The 16,955-nt window shown below is 37.7% G+C and overlaps 3 gene segments (V, D, J or C); all 3 read right to left on the bottom strand.

Annotated features, from left to right (window-relative positions):
- Positions 1-3,227: 3,227 nt before the first annotated feature.
- Positions 3,228-3,845, bottom strand: LOC120303632. The segment is given in 2 exon segments: positions 3,228-3,604; positions 3,739-3,845. Coding segments are annotated over 2 exon segments (435 nt in total).
- A 2,822-nt stretch (positions 3,846-6,667) lies between these two features.
- Positions 6,668-7,602, bottom strand: LOC120303666. The segment is given in 2 exon segments: positions 6,668-7,056; positions 7,142-7,602. Coding segments are annotated over 2 exon segments (420 nt in total).
- Positions 7,603-10,340: 2,738 nt separating this feature from the next.
- Positions 10,341-16,882, bottom strand: LOC120303671. The segment is given in 2 exon segments: positions 10,341-10,657; positions 16,778-16,882. Coding segments are annotated over 2 exon segments (363 nt in total).
- Positions 16,883-16,955: the final 73 nt, after the last annotated feature.

Raw genomic sequence — 16,955 nt, 5'->3', positions numbered from 1 at the left:
TCTTAGGCTTATGTTGTGACTGCAGAAGACCTTTTTCATTTTGAAGAATGCTGTTCGGGCTTTTTCTATCCTTGTCTTTACTTCAACGGTCATGTCCCAGCTTTCATGTAAATTGGAACTGAGGTGCGTGATCCTTTCTAGTGGTATTCCTTCTGAATTTATTGGTGGTAAATTAACAGGTTGTTTGCTGACAACCATAATCTTGGTTTTTGAGGTATTAAGGTTCAAACCATATTTTTCAGATATTTCTGTGACTCTGTTGATGAGGAGCTGAAGATCTTCATGCTTACTGGTCGCATACCACCTGCCAGGTGCCAATGTACCACAGGTGGTACCCATACTACCGGTTGAAAAGCCCTGATTTAAGATATAAAAAAATCAGGGCTTTTCAACCAGTGTTATGGGTACCACCTGTGGTACATTGGCACCTGGCAGGTGGTATGCAACATCCTAGAAAAGTGGTAGTGGGGGAGGGGAATGAGCTGAACCGGTGGTAACACCGCACAAGGCTAAGCGAGAGACAGCTGGAGCTGCAGGGCTGTCAGGGCTCAGTGGAAGCACCAGGATTAGCGCCAGGCTCCAGCTGGAACTCGGCGCTGATCCTGGCACTTCTGCTGAGCCCAGAAGAAGAGCCAATCAGTTGGAATGTTGCAGCATCTCCAGGGTCTTATGATTTACATTCAGATGCTTGGTAACTGATTCATATTTATGATGGTCACAGTGTCCCAGGTCATGTGAAGTGACCAAAACCTGCTGCAGCCACCCAGCAGATGGGGGGGAATAAAAAACACACACACTCCACCCCACCCCAGCTGCCAATCCTCAACAGAAATGCTCACAATAATCAAAACCTCAGACAAGAGGAAGAGCGCTGCCAGGCGGGCAGGCAGGTGTCTTGCTCAGCTGTGGCGGGCACTTTTTCAGTGCCATTGTAACTTCGAACAGTCACTAAGCAAATTGTTGTAAGTCGAGGACTACCTGTACTTTATCACTTTTTTCCTTTTTTGGGGGGTCATCAAGTTTTTGACACCTTGCTGGCGACTGGTGGTACTCGGATATTGCCATATCCTAAAAGTGGTACAATGGGTGAAAAAGTTGAAAAGCCCTGTCTTAAATTATTGATCCAAACACCGTTTACTTTGATGCCAGCATCAATGTTCTCCAGTGCCTCGTTGAAGATTGATTCAGAGTAGATATTGAACAACAGTGGAGACAGAATACATCCCTGTCTGACCCCCCTTCTTATCTCTCCATCAGCTGAGTATTTTTAGCCTAGTCTCACATTTGCTACCTGATGCCAATACAGATTCTTTATGATTTGGATGTCTTTGTCATCTAAACCCCCTTGTTTCAGGATTTCTAATAGTTTGCTGTGTCTTATTTTATCAAATGTTTTTTTCAAAATCAATGAAGCACATGTAAACACTGTGATTGACATCTCTACAATGCTGTACAAGAACTTGAATGCTGAATAGCACATCTCGTGTACCAAGATTGTTTCTGAAACCAAATTGTGTGTTACCTAGACCCTCTACAATTTTGTATATTCTTGTGTGAATTATTCTCAGGAATATTGTCAGGGCATGACTCATTAACCTTATTGTTCTGTATTCGGTACACTTCTTTGCATTTATTTTTGGGGGGATTGTCACAAAGGTTGATTTTAGCCAATCATTTGGTATCTTTCCTGTTTCATATATCTGACTGAAGAGCTGCAGTAAAAAAAATTCTTCCCATTGTCTTCCAGCAATTTTAAAATTTCTACTGGGATATCATCAGATCCTGTGGCTTTTCTTGTTTTTGCTATTTTTATTGCATGTTCAACCTCCTCCATAGTGATGTTTGGTCAAGTTCTTATACCTCTCATATCTATATCACCCCTAGTGTCCTCAAAAGGTTCTCCGATATATTCCTTCCATCTTTTTAGTTTTTCCTCCTCATCTAAGATAATTTCTCCCTCTTTGTCAACTAAGTTCTTTTTGTAGAGGCCTGCTCTGTCTTTCACTTTTTTGTGTAAATTGAAATTATCATGTATACGTTCTGTCTCTTCTATTTCCTTGCATCTCTTTGCAAACCACTTTTCTTTTGCCAGTCGAATTTTTCTTCTAATTGTTTTCTGGAATTCATTGTATTTTTCTTTGTTTTTATTTTTATAAGATCTTCTTTCATCCATGAGATGAAGAATTTCCTCTGTCATCCACTGTTATTTCTTGTGGTACCCCTCTCTCTGTTCTGAATTTGTTACCTCTACTATTGCACTTTTAAATTTATTCCAGTTCGCTTCTACATCATCATCATTCAGGTTGTTGGTTTCCCTTAAATGATTTTCTAGTTCAGACATTGGAATTTCATATAACAACATTGCCCCCCAGTGTCAAAAGTGAGGAGATGAAGCATGCTCCTTATTCTCCAAGGAGATTCTTTTGGTGCAGGTGTTTCCTCACAAGGAGAAATGGCAGTTTGGATGTTTAGAAGTTTCACCCTGAAGTTTCATTTCCAGGTTTCTCCCGTGATACTAAAGGGTAATATTCCATTTCATGGTTGTTGTTGTTTTTTCTGAAGATAGATCACCTTATAAACAGAGAAGTTGAAACTGGAATTTTCAAGCCATTTTCATCATCTTACTTTTTTTTCCAGCAAACTATTTAGATGAATAGAAGGAAACAGTCCTAAGCTTCCCACTAGAACAGGGGTAGTCAACCTTGGGTCTTTTATGAATCGTGAACTTCAATTCCCAGAATTCCTAAGCCAGCTGGCTCAGGAATTCTGGGAGTTGGTCCACGAGTCATAAAAGAGCCAAGGTTGACTACCCCTGCACTAGAAGGTGATCAATCTTCATTGGCTAATCAAGGATCTGGGACTCAATTTGTATTTATAATGTTTTCCCTATTTTGCATGTTAGATAGGTATGATAGTAAAATCCCTTCATTTTGTTTTCATTTCAGGGAAATATTTGAAATACCTCGACAACTTGTCTGTGGCAAACACCAATGAAAATTCTCAGCTTCCTGGTGAGCAATATACCTTCCTAAGCTATAAATAAAGGTTTAAATAAAACTACATAATTTATTTTATTGCCAAGGAATTTTCTTCTTTCCCCCAGAGAAATGCTAGTCAGGATCTCTTCAAATTGATTCAAGATCAGATTTTGGGTTTTGCTTGCTATGATGTAAATGTATGGGCTGCTTCTCTATTGGAGAGCACAGATCCAAACTTCTATGACTGAATCAATTTGGAGAACTGCTCAAAGGAGGAGAAAGTTCTTGGTAGGCTTCAGATTCACTTCCTCTCGCTGTGTATCTTGCACAGTAATAGACAGCTGTGTCCTCTGGTTTGAGGCTGTTCATTTGCAGATACAGCTGGCTTTTGGCATTGTTCCTGGAGATGGTGAAGCGTCCCTTGACAGATTCTGCATATTCTTGCTTACTGGCATCGTACCAAATAACTGCAATCCACTCCAGTCCTTTTTCTGGAGCTTGTCTCACCCAATGCATGCCATAGTTTCCAAAATTAAAACCGGACCCTTTGCAGAAAAGAAAGAGGGATTGTCCAGGTCTTTTCACATAACTTCCAGATTGTTCCAGCTGAACACTGCATTTAATACCTGGGAAAAAAATAAGTTACATTCATTCATCTTTAGACTGTATGTGTATGCATGTATGCACTTAAGTATAGTCACAGTTGTAATTATAGTTGTACTTGTAGATGTGTAGAGAGAGAGAGAGAGGAAAACATCACCTGGAAACAGAGATGAACTGAAAATTAACTGCAGTAGAAGAATAATACTATGACTCATTTTGGAGGGAAGCAATATGGTTGTTGCTTTGAAAGTGGTCAAAATGATATGTGAGGTAGCTTTTTCTGGAGATTTTTCAGCAGAGAGTTTTAAACAGGAAGCCTTCCCTGAATTTACATAGTAATTATAATAAAGAGGGCAACCCTTCTATATAATGTTAGGACCTCTTTACTCAAGTTTTGGAAATACAGCTTCCTCTAACATTCAAACTAAAGTTCTAGGGAAGAAACAACTCAGAATATTTTGAAGATCCAAAATGGTTTTCAGATGAAGGTTGAGGGTCTTTCATCATAGTTCCAGGAAAATGTTCTCCATTCGTCCTTGACTCAGGAAAATAACCCTGTCCCCTGGAAGTTGAGTCATGGCACTTGGACCTAAAAAAGCAGTGAAATGCTTTAAATCAAAAATCAAAGAACCCCAGAAGCCCTCACTCAACATCCTGACAACTCTTACTGGATGACTGAGAATCTTCATTGACTTATCTCCTGGAGTCCCTTTCTTGCCTCAACTTTCCCAGCCATCTCTGTCTCTAAGACCTTCGTCAAGAGTTGTACCAAACTTTTGCAAATGAAGGCAAATATAGGTGTCCCAGATTGGATCCTGCCAGACTTTTCTCCAAAGTAATGGATGGCCAAGTCTGAGTGAACACCCTGGGATTTTCCTTTGCAGAATTTGAAATAAAAAAAGAAAATACTATTTTAACAGCACTATTGCTGAGGACAACTCACATCTGTTTCATTCATAGAGATAGACTGAGATGAAGACAATAAAAAAAAAAGTTGTTTGTCCCATGGGAGTGTGCAGATGGGGAAAAGTCTTACATAGAATAACATAAACGAGCTTCAAAGTTTGTCCCTGGTAAAATTGTTCCTAAGTACAGTTCCATCTCTATGTACACTGGACGCCTTTTGATCACTTCTTATCACTTCATTTGACTTAGCAGGGGGTTGGACTAGAAGACCTTCAGGTCCCTTCCAATTCTATTGTTCTGTTCTGTTCTGTTCATTAAACCAGAAACTCAAACCAAATATATTGCATACATAGTCCTTAGAATAGAATATTGTTTTATCTGTATCAAAATAAATATAATAGTCATTATCTCCATTAAAATTATAGACTTCTTTACAACAAATTTTGAGAATATGTTGTTAATTGCGAAGTCGTGTCCGACCCTTCACGACCCCATGGACAATGTTCCTCTAGGTCTTCCTGTCCTCTACCATCTTCTGGAGTCCATTTAAGTTCATACCTTCTGCTTCAGTGACTCCATCCAGCCACCTCATTCTTTGTCGTCCCCTACTTCTATTGCCCTCAATCTTTCCCAGCATTAGGCCCTTCTCCAGTGAGTCCTTCCTTCTCATTAGGTGGCCAAAGTCTTTGAGTTTCAACTGGCCTTCTAAAGACCAGTTGGGGTTGATCTCTTCTAGGACTCACTGATCTGAATGCCTTGCAGTCCAAGGAACTCGCAGGAGTCTTCTCCAGCACCATAGTTCAAAAGCCTCAATTCTTTGTCGCTCAGCCTTTCTTATGGTCCAACTTTCACATCCATACATTGCAACTGGGAAAATCATGGCCTTGACTATATGCACTTTTGTTGGCAGAGTGATGTCTCTGCTTTTTAGAATCCTGTCTAGATTTGCATAGCTTTTCTCCCCAGGAGCAAGCGTCTTTCAATTTCTTCGCTGCAGTCCCCATCTGAAGTGATCTTGGAGCACAGGAAGATAACATCTGTCACTATCTCCATTTCTTCCCCATCTATTTGCCAGGAATTAAGAGGGCTTGATGCCATGATTTTGGTTTTCTTAATGTTGAGTTTCAAGCCAACTTTTGCACTCTCCTTCTTCACTTGCATCGAGAGAGACATGGTTAACTATTAGTACATAGGACAACTGAAAGGATTTCATTTGAGTAAATGTATGTCTTGCTTTGCAATGTGAACATTCTGGGGATAATTTTATTTGCCTGCATACCCAAAGTTGCAGATCTATAAGACAAGGCAGACAGATTTCCCCACTTTTATTTCCCTGTGAAAGCAAGGTGCTTAGGGATTCCAGTTGTTCTCACCCCCAGATGTTAGTGAGAGATAACCCAAGTCAAGAAACCCTTCAAAATATTCAGAGAGCTTCTAGGAGGGAAGGTTTGCAATGTCCAATATTTACCTCTCATCATCCCAGTTGAGGGGATAGAGCTTGGATTAAGGAGACTGAATACATATTAATGTATAAATGTAGAAGAAATAAAAAAGGAGTAACATACTGTATACAATGGAATTAAACTGAGGAGAGTTATCAATACTGAAAAAAAAATGGACAGAACTGCAAAACATAAAAAGGATGAATTGTAACCAGAGATTGCCACAAGAAGTTGGCACAAAGAAGAGGGAGTCAAGCTATTCTCCAAACCCCCTGAGGGCAGGAGAAGAAGCAATGGATAGAAACTGATCAAAGAGAGAAGCAACCTAGAACAAAGGAGAAACTTGTTGACAGTTAGAACAAGTAATCAGTGGAACAACTTGCCTCCAGAAGTTGTGAATGCTCCAACACTGGATGTTTTCAAGAAGAGATTGGACAACCATTTGTCTGAAATGGTGTAGGGTTTCCTGCCTGAGCAGGGGGTTGGACTAGAAGACCTCCCAGGTCCCTTCCAACTCTGTTATTCTACTCTATTCTGTAGGACATCAATCCATGTTTCTACCTTTAAATAAATCTAAACTTTTTAAAAAGTACCCAGTTTCAAATACTGACCGCAGATTGTTTCTTTTTTCCCTACCAAACTGTCAACCAGGTTCCACACTGCATATTCCAAGACCAGTCCTGCACTTCCACTTGCCATCATGGAGATTTATTGGCTGCTCCAATTTTACAAATTTAACTTTCTGTAAGGAACTCAATTTGAACAGCTGCTCTGATGAGAAGGTTCTTGCTTGGCCTCAGATTCACTTCCTCTCACTGTGTCTCTAGTACAGTAATAAACTGCCGTGTCTTCCAGTTTCAGACTGTCCATTTGCAAATACAGCTGGCTGCGGGAATCATCCCTGGAGATGGTGAAACGTCCCTTGACTTTGTCCGAGTAGCGTATTGGAGATGAAGATGTACCTATATGTGCCACCCATTCCAGTCCTTTCCCAGAAGCCTGTCTCACCCAGTACATGTAATAGCTGCTGAAGGTGAATCCAGAGGCTTGGCAGGAGAGACGGAGGGACCCTCCAGGTCTTCTCACATCCCCTCCAGATTCCACCAACTGGACCTCAGAATGAACACCTAAAAAGAAAGGTGTATCAATACACTCTCCAGTATACAAGAATTAAAATGGAAACAACTGAATACCTAGAAAAGAAACAATTACCTCTGAGGAATGCTAGTAGGGATACCATGTTTAGCCACAGAATCATATTTGCACCCTGTAATGAATTGAGAGGAGCTAATAGGATAGAATTCAGTAAAATGCACAACTTTGTGTTGCTGGGTGTAGCCTTAAAAGGAAAAGCAATTGGCTCCTTTAAAGGGGAAATTGTGACTCGATTTACATATTGGTTGAGATAAAAGTGTTCCTCAGTGAATTCACCTTATAGTTTCCTTGCCCAATACCCTACAATGTTGATTTTTACATAACTTTTCAGTTTTAAGAAAAGTGAAGGCAACCTTTACATTAAAATAATTTTAAAAATTGCAAAATAAAGTAAATTGCACTATCCTATAAAGTCGCCAAGAGTTGCACATGACTAAATGGTTAAAACAATAACAATTAAAACAAAGACTTGGAACATGTCACCCCCTATGAAAAGTGATTCAAGATTATAGATTATGAACGTGCACTGAGAATTTTTGAACGGGACATGTTAGAGACAGAACATGAGAAGAACAGCTCATCTAAGATTAGAAAAGGTTTTACATCCCCCCCTTAATAGGTCTTTTTGAGAAAAAAAAACATAAAAGAATGCTGCATAGGTCAAGACACAAGGCACAACTTATAAGTTAGGCCTCAGTTGGAGAAATGGAAAAAGGCTGGTTTCAGCCTGTAGGATGTTCTCTGCTTATTAAATTGGGTTTTAATTTGACAATTGTATAAATATTTGTTGTGGTTGCTATTTTGTCATTTTGTGTAGTGTTTTCATCACTAGTTAGTTGCTCAGAGTTGATTTGCCAAGATGGGCAATCATACACATTGAAACAACAACAACAACAACAACAACAACAATAACAATAATAATGGCAAGAATAATAGTAATAGCAATTGTAATAAAAATGTCACCAAAAACGTTTTCTGCCAATTGAAAAATACTAATAAACAATTTTGTATTCCTAAATACAATTCAGTTTTGCTTTTTATATTTTATAAAACACAGCTGCTCAATGTGATATGTCTTAACGCTGAGCCTGTATATACATATTTGTTCTATTCCCTTCCCCACCCCCACCAGGTGCACAGAAATTGGAATTTCATGTAGCAACATTACCCCCCAGTGTCAAAAATTTGGAGGGGAAGCCTGTTCTTAATTCTACACGGAGATTCTTTTGGTGCAGGTGTTTCCTCCATATGTGAATGGCAGTTTGGATATTTAGAAGTTTCACCCTAAAGTTTCATTTCCAGTCTTCTGCCATGATACAAAAGGACAATATTGCATTCCATGTTATTTTTTTCCCCCTGAAGATAGATCACCTTCTAAATAGGAAAGATGAAACTAGAATCTTTAAGCCAATTTCATCATCTTACATTTTCTTCCAGCAAACTATTTAGATGAATAGAAGGAAAGGATCCTAAGCATCCCACTAGAACAGAGGTCTTCAAACATGGCCCTTTTATGACTTGTGGACTTCAAATCCCACAATTCCTCAGCCAGGCATGCTGGTGGAGGAATTCTGGGAATTGAAGTCCACAAGACATAAAAGGGCCAGGTTTGAAGACCCCTGCACTAGAAGGTGATCAGTTTTCATTGGCTAATCAAGGATATGGAACCGGATTTGTATTTACGAGGTTTTCCCTGTTTTGCATGTTAGATGAGTATGATAATAAAATCCCTTCATTTTGTTTTCATTTCAAGGAAATATTTGAAATACCTCAACACCTTGTCTATGACAAACACCAATGGTAATTTATTTTATGAAAATTCTCAGCTTCCTGGTGAGTAATATACCTTCCTGAGATATAAATAAAGGTATAATTAAAACTACACGGTTCATTCTATTGCCAAGAAATTTCTTTCTTTTCCCCCCAGAGAAATGCTAATCAGGTTCTTTTCAGATTAATTCAAGATCAAATTTTGGTTTCCACTTGGTGTGATGTAAATGTATGGTCTGCTTCTCTGTTGGAGTGCACAAATCCAAACTTCTATGACTGAATCAATTTGGAGAACTGCTCAAAGGAGGAGAAAGTTCTTGGTAGGCTTCAGATTCACTTCCTCTCACTGTGTCTCCTGCACAGGAATAGACGGCCATGTCCTCTGGTTTGAGGTTGTTCATTTGCAGATACAGCTGGCTTTTGGCATTGTCCCTGGAGATGGTGAAGCATCACTTGACAGATTCAGCATATTCTTGGTTACTGGCATTGTACCAAATTACTGCAATCCATTCCAGTCCTTTTTCTTGAGCTTGTCTCACCCAATGCATGCCATAGCTTCCAAAGTTAAATCCAGAGCCTTGGCAGGGAAGAGAGAGGGACTCTTCGGGTCTTTTCACATAATTTCCAGATTGTTCCAGCTGACCACTGCATTTAATACCTGGGAAACAATAAGTATTGTTAGATTCATTGATCTTTAGACTGTATGTGTATGCATGCACATACAGTCTAGAGAGAGAGAGGGAGGGAGGGAGGGAGGGAGGGAGAGAGAGAGAGGGATTGAGGGAGGGAGGGAGGGAGAGGGAGAGAGAGAGAGAGAGAGAGAGAAGAAAACATCACCTGGTAACAGAGATGAGCTGAAAATTAACTGCAGTAGAAGTATAATATTACTATCTCCAACACTGGAGATTTTTAAGAAGAGACTGCACAGTCCCTTGTCTACAATGGCATAGGTTCTCCTGTTCAGCGGGGGGTTAGACTAGAAGACCTCCAAGGTACCTTCCAGCTTTATTCTATTCCTACCTTAAATGAATTTTTACATTTTTAAAAGTACCCAGTGTCAAATACTGACCATAGATTGTTTCTTTTCTCCCTACCAAATTGCTAACTAGATTCCACACTTCTTATTCTAAGACAGTGATTCTCAACCTTTCTAATGCCGTGACCCCATAATACAGTTCCCCATGTTGTGGTGACCCCCAAGTGGGTGTGACCACCAATAAGAGGGATTAGGACAGCTAGGGAAAAGGGAAAAAAATGGCGGACAGCATGGTTTGGCGACCCCCGTGAAATGGTCATTCGACCCCAAATGGGGTCCCGACCCACAGGTTGAGAACCACTGTTCTAAGATCAGTTCTGAGCTTCCACTTGCCATCATAGAGATTTATTGGCTGCTCCAATTATTACAAATTTAGATTTCTGTAAGAAATTCAATTTGTACAGCTGCTCGGATGAGAAGGTTCTTGCTTGGTGTCAGATTCACTTCCTCTCACTGTGACTCTCTTGCACAGTAATAGATAGCTGTGTCCTCTGGTTTCAGATTGTTCATTTGCAGATACAGCTGGCTGGGGGAATCATCCCTAGAGATGATGAAGCATCCCTTGACTTTGTCCGAGTAGTTGATCGGAGATGAGGATGTATCTATCCTTGCAACCCACTCCAGTCCTTTCCCTGGAGCCTGTCTCACCCAGCCCATGTAATAGCCGCTGAAGGTAAATCCAGAGGCTTGGCAGGAGAGACGGAGGGATCCTCCAGGTCTTCTCACATCCCCTCCAGACTCCAGCAACTGGACCTCAGATTGGACACCTAAAAGGGAAAGTGTGTCAAAAAGCTGTCCTGTATACGACTTCCGGTGGTTGAAGCGGTGGAGATGGCGGCTACTTTGTAGCCGTCCTCCTGAGAAGGTGTTAGATCCGCGGAGCACAGCGTTTATCAGCTGGCCCGCGGCTCACAATCCCCTTCCCGGGCGAAGGGAAGGGGTAGAGATCGCATGAATAGAGGTAGAACCTCTTAACTCTCCCTGGATTTTTATTTTTAGGGGGAGAAAGAGGTTCCCTCGGAGTTCATTGCCTTCTCCGCCTCTCAGCTGTCTTTGTTTCTTCAGAAACAAAGCGAGACGCCGCTACCATCTCCGTATTTAAAGAAACCGTGAGTAATCTTAAACCGGACAGAACTGTTTAAAGGATTTTATTTATAGTTTAGTTTTATTTTATTTTTTTTCTAGTTTATTTAGTTTATTTAGTTTGTGTTGATTTTTTTTTTTATTTTTTCGAGCTTTCTTTTTTTTTTGGGCGGAAAAGTGAGAGTGAAAGTAAAATGGCGTTTTGAAACTTTTTTTTTCTTTAGAAGACGGTTCGGCTGAATTGTTGTTTAATATTGCTTTTTTTTTTACTTTATTCTATTTTATTTTATTTTTAATTTTTTCTTGGACTATTTATTTTTATTGGTACTTTTAAGAAGAAAGGAAGATAAATTAAAATGGCTTCAAAACGACAACCAGCTACTGCAGCCTCTAAAGTAACTTCTTCTCCTGCTACTTCTACTGTGCAGCAACAACTTAAAATAATACCTTCAGTGCAGCAACCTAAATCTACTCCACCTTCACCTCCCACATCTGGCACATCAGCACAAGACATTAAAGAAATAATGGTAAGTGCTGTTTCACAGTTTAGGGAGGAAATGAAACAACTTTTGGATCAGAATAAATCTGAAACTAAGGAGGAAATGAAGAAAGAGATGAAGGAGCTTTTAGAACAGAATACTGCTATTTTGAGGGATGATATACTTTTAGCTCTATCTGGAATGGCCTCAGTGGTTGTGAAGCTGGACTCCAGAGTAGAGGAAATTTAAGAAACAGTTGAACTTTTGGATTATAAATTTCAAGATATGGAGAAAAAAGTGGAGACTTCACAAGATGATATTCTTATGTTCCAGTATAGACAGATGGACTATGCTTTGAGAATAAGGGGTCTGAAAGAAGATAAAACTCAAGATTTGATGGAAATGGTGATTAATGACTTGGCTGTTATTTTGAATATTGATAAAGAAGAGTTACTTGGGGATGTGGAAAGAATTTATAGAGTTAATTCTTGGATTGCAAAACAGAGGAATTTGCCTAGAGATGTGGTGATATATTTTGCTGAGAAGTCTTTGCGAAATCAGATTCTACAAACTTTTTATAATAAAAGATTTCAGATTGCTGCCCAAGATATTATTATTTTAAAGGAAATTCCACCTAAAATTTTTAGAAGCAGAAAAGATTTTGCTTTTTTAGTAAATGAACTTAAAGCAAGACAAATGCCATTTAGATGGGAGATTCCGATGGGCATTGTTTTGAGCCATGCGGGGACACGTTATAGACTCAACACAGTTGCTAAAGCTAAGGAATTCTATAAAACGGTCCTGGGAGCAGGCTCTCCTTTGCCCATGATGCAGAAAGTTTTGAGTGATAAAGAGGTGGAACAGAAATCTGAAGCTACAGGGATGATGACTGCTGGACAGGTGGCATGGATGTCTCAATCAGAGATTAAAGAACAGAGAATGACCCGTGCAGCACATAAACGTAAAGAAAAAGAACAACAGAAAAAAGAAAAGGAAAAAGAAATTGGAGAATCGACTCAGCAAATTGTTTCAGTGCCGGTGGGAGGAGCAAGACCCAAAAGCTCTGCTACATATTCATCAGCAGCAGAATTTGAGCGGATTTTCTCCAGGCTGAAGGCCAAGGGAGATGGCAAAGCTCCTGTCCTTGAATATTAATGGATTAAACACTCCTCAAAAGAGAAAAAAAATTTACCACTATTTGAAACAACATAACAATGACATCATTTGCTTGCAAGAAACTCATATTACAGCTAAAGACCAAAAATATTTAAATAATCCTCGCTTGGGATCTCATTTTGTATCTCCCGCCCCTGGGAAGAAAGGGGGTGTGGTAATCTACGTTAAACAGAATTTATCTGCTACCCTGTTAGAATCAGATCCTTACGGAAGATATGTTATGCTTGAACTTGGCTTATATGGTAAGAAAATCCTTATTGTGGGGTTGTATGCACCAAACCAGCAACAGGAGCAATTTTATAGGTTACTACATCAGAAAATAACTTTGTTGGATTATAGATCTGTGATTTTAATGGGAGACTGGAATGGTGTCTTAGACACACAAATGGATAAAAAAGGCTCTTCTACCTTTTTTAAACAGGCTAAACTACCTAAAGCCTTTTTCGATATGAAAGAAGATTGGGAATTGAGAGACTATTGGCGTGAACGTAATCAAGAAGAAAAGGATTTTACGTTTTTCTCAGATAGACATCAATCTTTTTCAAGAATTGATTTCTTTTTGATTACAACAGATTTATACAACAGGGTAAAGAATGTAAAAATTTTTCCTAGGACACTGTCCGATCATAGTCCAGTTTGGATGGAACTGTTTGCAGAGAAGGAAGACAGGAGATCCTGGAGGGTGAATGAGAACTTATTTAAAAAAGAAAAAAATGTTCATAAATTAAAGGAATGTTTAAAGGAATATTTTACTTTAAATATGAATAAGGGAACATCAATGTCAATGGTGTGGGATGCAAGTAAGGCTTTCATGCGTGGTATTTTGATAAAAATGAATAATTTGCATAGACAGGAACAGACTCAGAAACGGAAAGACTTGGAAGAGGAGATTAAATTAAAAGAGAAATTTTTAATTTCAAATCCCTCAGATGAAAAGGTTAAAGGAGCTTTAAAATTGTTAAAAACACAATTTAATATGCTGATGGCTGATCAAGCTGCAACCAATTTGCTATTTATGAAACAAAATACATTTTGTAATGCTAATAAACCAGGGAGATGGTTGGCCTATCAGTTAAGAAAAAAACAGAAACAGAGGAATATAGATAAAATAAATTATAATGGTAAATTGGTTTATCAGAAAGAATTGATTAAGAAATCTTTTCTAGAATACTATCAAAAATTATATAAGGGTTCTAATATTCAAACTACAGACATAAATAATTATTTAGGCAAAGTTAACTTTCCTAAATTAACAGAAGATCAGGGAAAAAAGATTAACGGTTTAATTACTAAGGAAGAAATTGTTATAGCTATTAAACAATTGAAATTGGGCAAAGCGCCGGGTACGGACGGGTTGACATCTATTTATTATAAAACCTTAGTAGAAGAGATGATTCAACCGTTGTGTGAACTGTTTAATAAGTTATTACAGGGGTTAGAGATCCCTCCATCCTGGCGTAATGCATTTATATCTCTGATTCCAAAAGATAGTCAGGATCTCACTTTGCCTAAAAATTATAGGCCTATATCTCTTTTAAATGTGGATTATAAAATTTTTGCAAAAATCTTAGCTAACAGGCTTATGGGGATCTTGCAGCAGCTTATACATAGGGATCAATCGGGTTTCATAACTGGAAGGTACATGAAGAATAATGTTAGACAAATTATTAACTTACTAGAGTATTTAGAAAAGAATAACCAAGTCCCTGCAGGTCTGATATTTTTGGATGCTGAAAAAGCCTTTGACCAAGTGAATTGGCAGTTTATGTTGTGTTTAATTAAGGAAATGAACTTCGGACAAAATATATTACAAGTATTATCCAACATATATCAAAAACAGACTGCTCAAATTATTGTAAATGGGGGTTTGTCAGAGGCTTTTGTAATAGAAAAGGGAACAAGACAGGGATGCCCGTTATCCCCGTTATTGTTTGTTTTAACATTGGAAATTTTGTTGATTAAAATTCGGGAGTCTCAAGAAATAAAAGGAATAGAAATTAATAAAAAAGAATATAAACTAAGAGCCTTTGCAGATGACTTGGTTGTTACTTTGTCTCAACCCGTTTCTTCGGTGGTGAAATTATTACAATTGATTCAACAATATGGATGTGTTTCTGGTTTTAAAATTAATAATAATAAGACCAAAATATTAGCTAAAAATATGACTAACGGTGATAAACAGGCTTTAGTTAACTTAACAGATTTTGAAATTGTTGATAAGGTAAAATATTTGGGGGTTACACTATCTGTTTCTAATGTAAAATTGTACAAAAATAACTATGAAAAGCTGTGGATGGAGGTACAGAAGGATTTAAAAAATTGGAATAATTTACAGTTATCCCTTATGGGTAGAATTGCAGTTATTAAAATGAATGTCCTGCCAAAGTTTATTTTTCTATTTCAAATGCTACCTGTTTTAAAGAACGAACGTAACTTAGATGAATGGCAAAAAGGTATTAATAAATTTGTTTGGGCAGGGAAGAAACCAAGGGTGAAACTTAAAATAATGCAAGATTTTCGTGAGAGAGGTGGACTCAAGGTGCCAAATATGAAATTGTATTATGATGCTGTAGTACTGACTTTGATTAGCGACTGGCTGAATTTAACAAATACAGAAATACTTCATTTGGAAGGCTGGGACCTACTTTTTGGATGGCATGCCTATTTAATATTTAATAAAAAAGTGGATTGGGTTTTTAAGTCTCATATTATAAGAATCTCTTTGTTAAGAGTGTGGAGAAAGTATTATAAAAGTGACTTCAAAATACCATTATGGGCTATACCTCGGCATGCCATAGAAGGTATAAGGAAAGGGGTAAATATGGATAAGGTCTCTTACGCACAGTTACTAAGATGGGATGGCCAAGACTGTCAGTTAAAATCTTTGGAAGAATTAACACATGAAAATTTAACTTATTCATGGTTCAAATATAGACAAATAGTGGATAGATGGAAGATGGATGGTAAAATGGGCTGGCTTAGAGAAGATGGAATTTTTTTAAAAGAAGTAAGAGACCAAAAGCCAACCCATATTAAGAGAGTTTATGGGGTTTTAGTGGAATTAGATTCAGAACCTGAATTAGTTAAAGATTGTATGATTAAATGGGCACAGAATATTGGTGAAACGATTTCAATGGATATTTGGGAACTTATTTGGATAAGAAATGTTAAATTCACACAAGCGCAAAATTTAAGAGAGAATTTTTATAAGATGTTTTATAGATGGCACCTTGACCCAAAGAAAATGTCCATTATGTACCCTAATCTACAGCCGAAATGTTGGAGATGTGGATACTTGGATGCTACCTATTATCATATTTGGTGGACCTGTAAGCATATAAAAGCTTTTTGGATTAAGATATGGTGGAATATTCAAAGAATTTTTAAAAGGAGGGTAAAATTTACGCAGCAATTATTTTTATTAGGTATTGTTATTGACTGTGATGCTAAAGAGGTTACATTGATGTTAAATTTGATTACAGCCGCTAGGCTATTAATAGGACAATATTTGAAGAAGGAATCTTTGCCTACTTTACAAGAATGGTTTTACAAAGTTTCGTATTTGGCAGAAATGGCAAAGATTTCGGCTTTCTTAAAGGAGCAATCTCAAGAAAAATTTTTTGCGGTATGGGAAAAATGGATAAATTTCATACAATATAATTTGGATATGGAAAAATATTATTTAGCTTTTTCATAATCTGTAATGAATGTTATTTCTTTCTTTCTTTCTTCTTTTTCCTTTTTATATATATATAATTTTTATGTATTATTATTCATATATATTTTTCGTCTACTTTCTTCCTTTTTCTTTCTCTCTCTCTTTTCTTTTTTTCATTTTTTTTTTCTTCTTAGTATATATTACTCATTTTAAAGTTTATGTTATGCATATTATTATTATATATATTATTATTGTGATTTTTAATCATTATTATTAACTATTTTATAAATTGTAAATGTTATTTTTAAAAAAAATTTTGTTAAATAATCCTATATCCAATTCTGGGAAGTCGGGGGGGGTGGGGTGGTTGGGGAGGGGGGGGGTGGATTCTTATTTGTAAAACTTTTGAAAAATTTCAATAAAAAAAAAGCTGTCCTGTATACAAGAATTAAAATGGAAACAACCTGAATATGTAGAGAGAAAACAATTACCTCTGAGGAATGCTAATAGGAACACCATGTTTAGCCACAGAATCATATTTGCAGCCTGTAATGAATTGAGAGATGTTGATAGGATAGAATTGAGGAAAATGCACAACTTTGTGTTGCTGGGTGTAGCCTTAAAAGGAAAACCAACTGGCTCCTTTAAAGGGGAAATTGTGACTCAATT

Source organism: Crotalus tigris, unplaced genomic scaffold, assembly GCF_016545835.1.
Source record: "Crotalus tigris isolate CLP2741 ecotype Arizona unplaced genomic scaffold, ASM1654583v1 scf7180000024473.799607, whole genome shotgun sequence".
In the NCBI taxonomy this organism is placed as follows: domain Eukaryota; kingdom Metazoa; phylum Chordata; class Lepidosauria; order Squamata; family Viperidae; genus Crotalus; species Crotalus tigris.
Note: the sequence above shows the minus strand (reverse complement) of the source record. Positions and strands in the feature narration are given on the sequence as shown.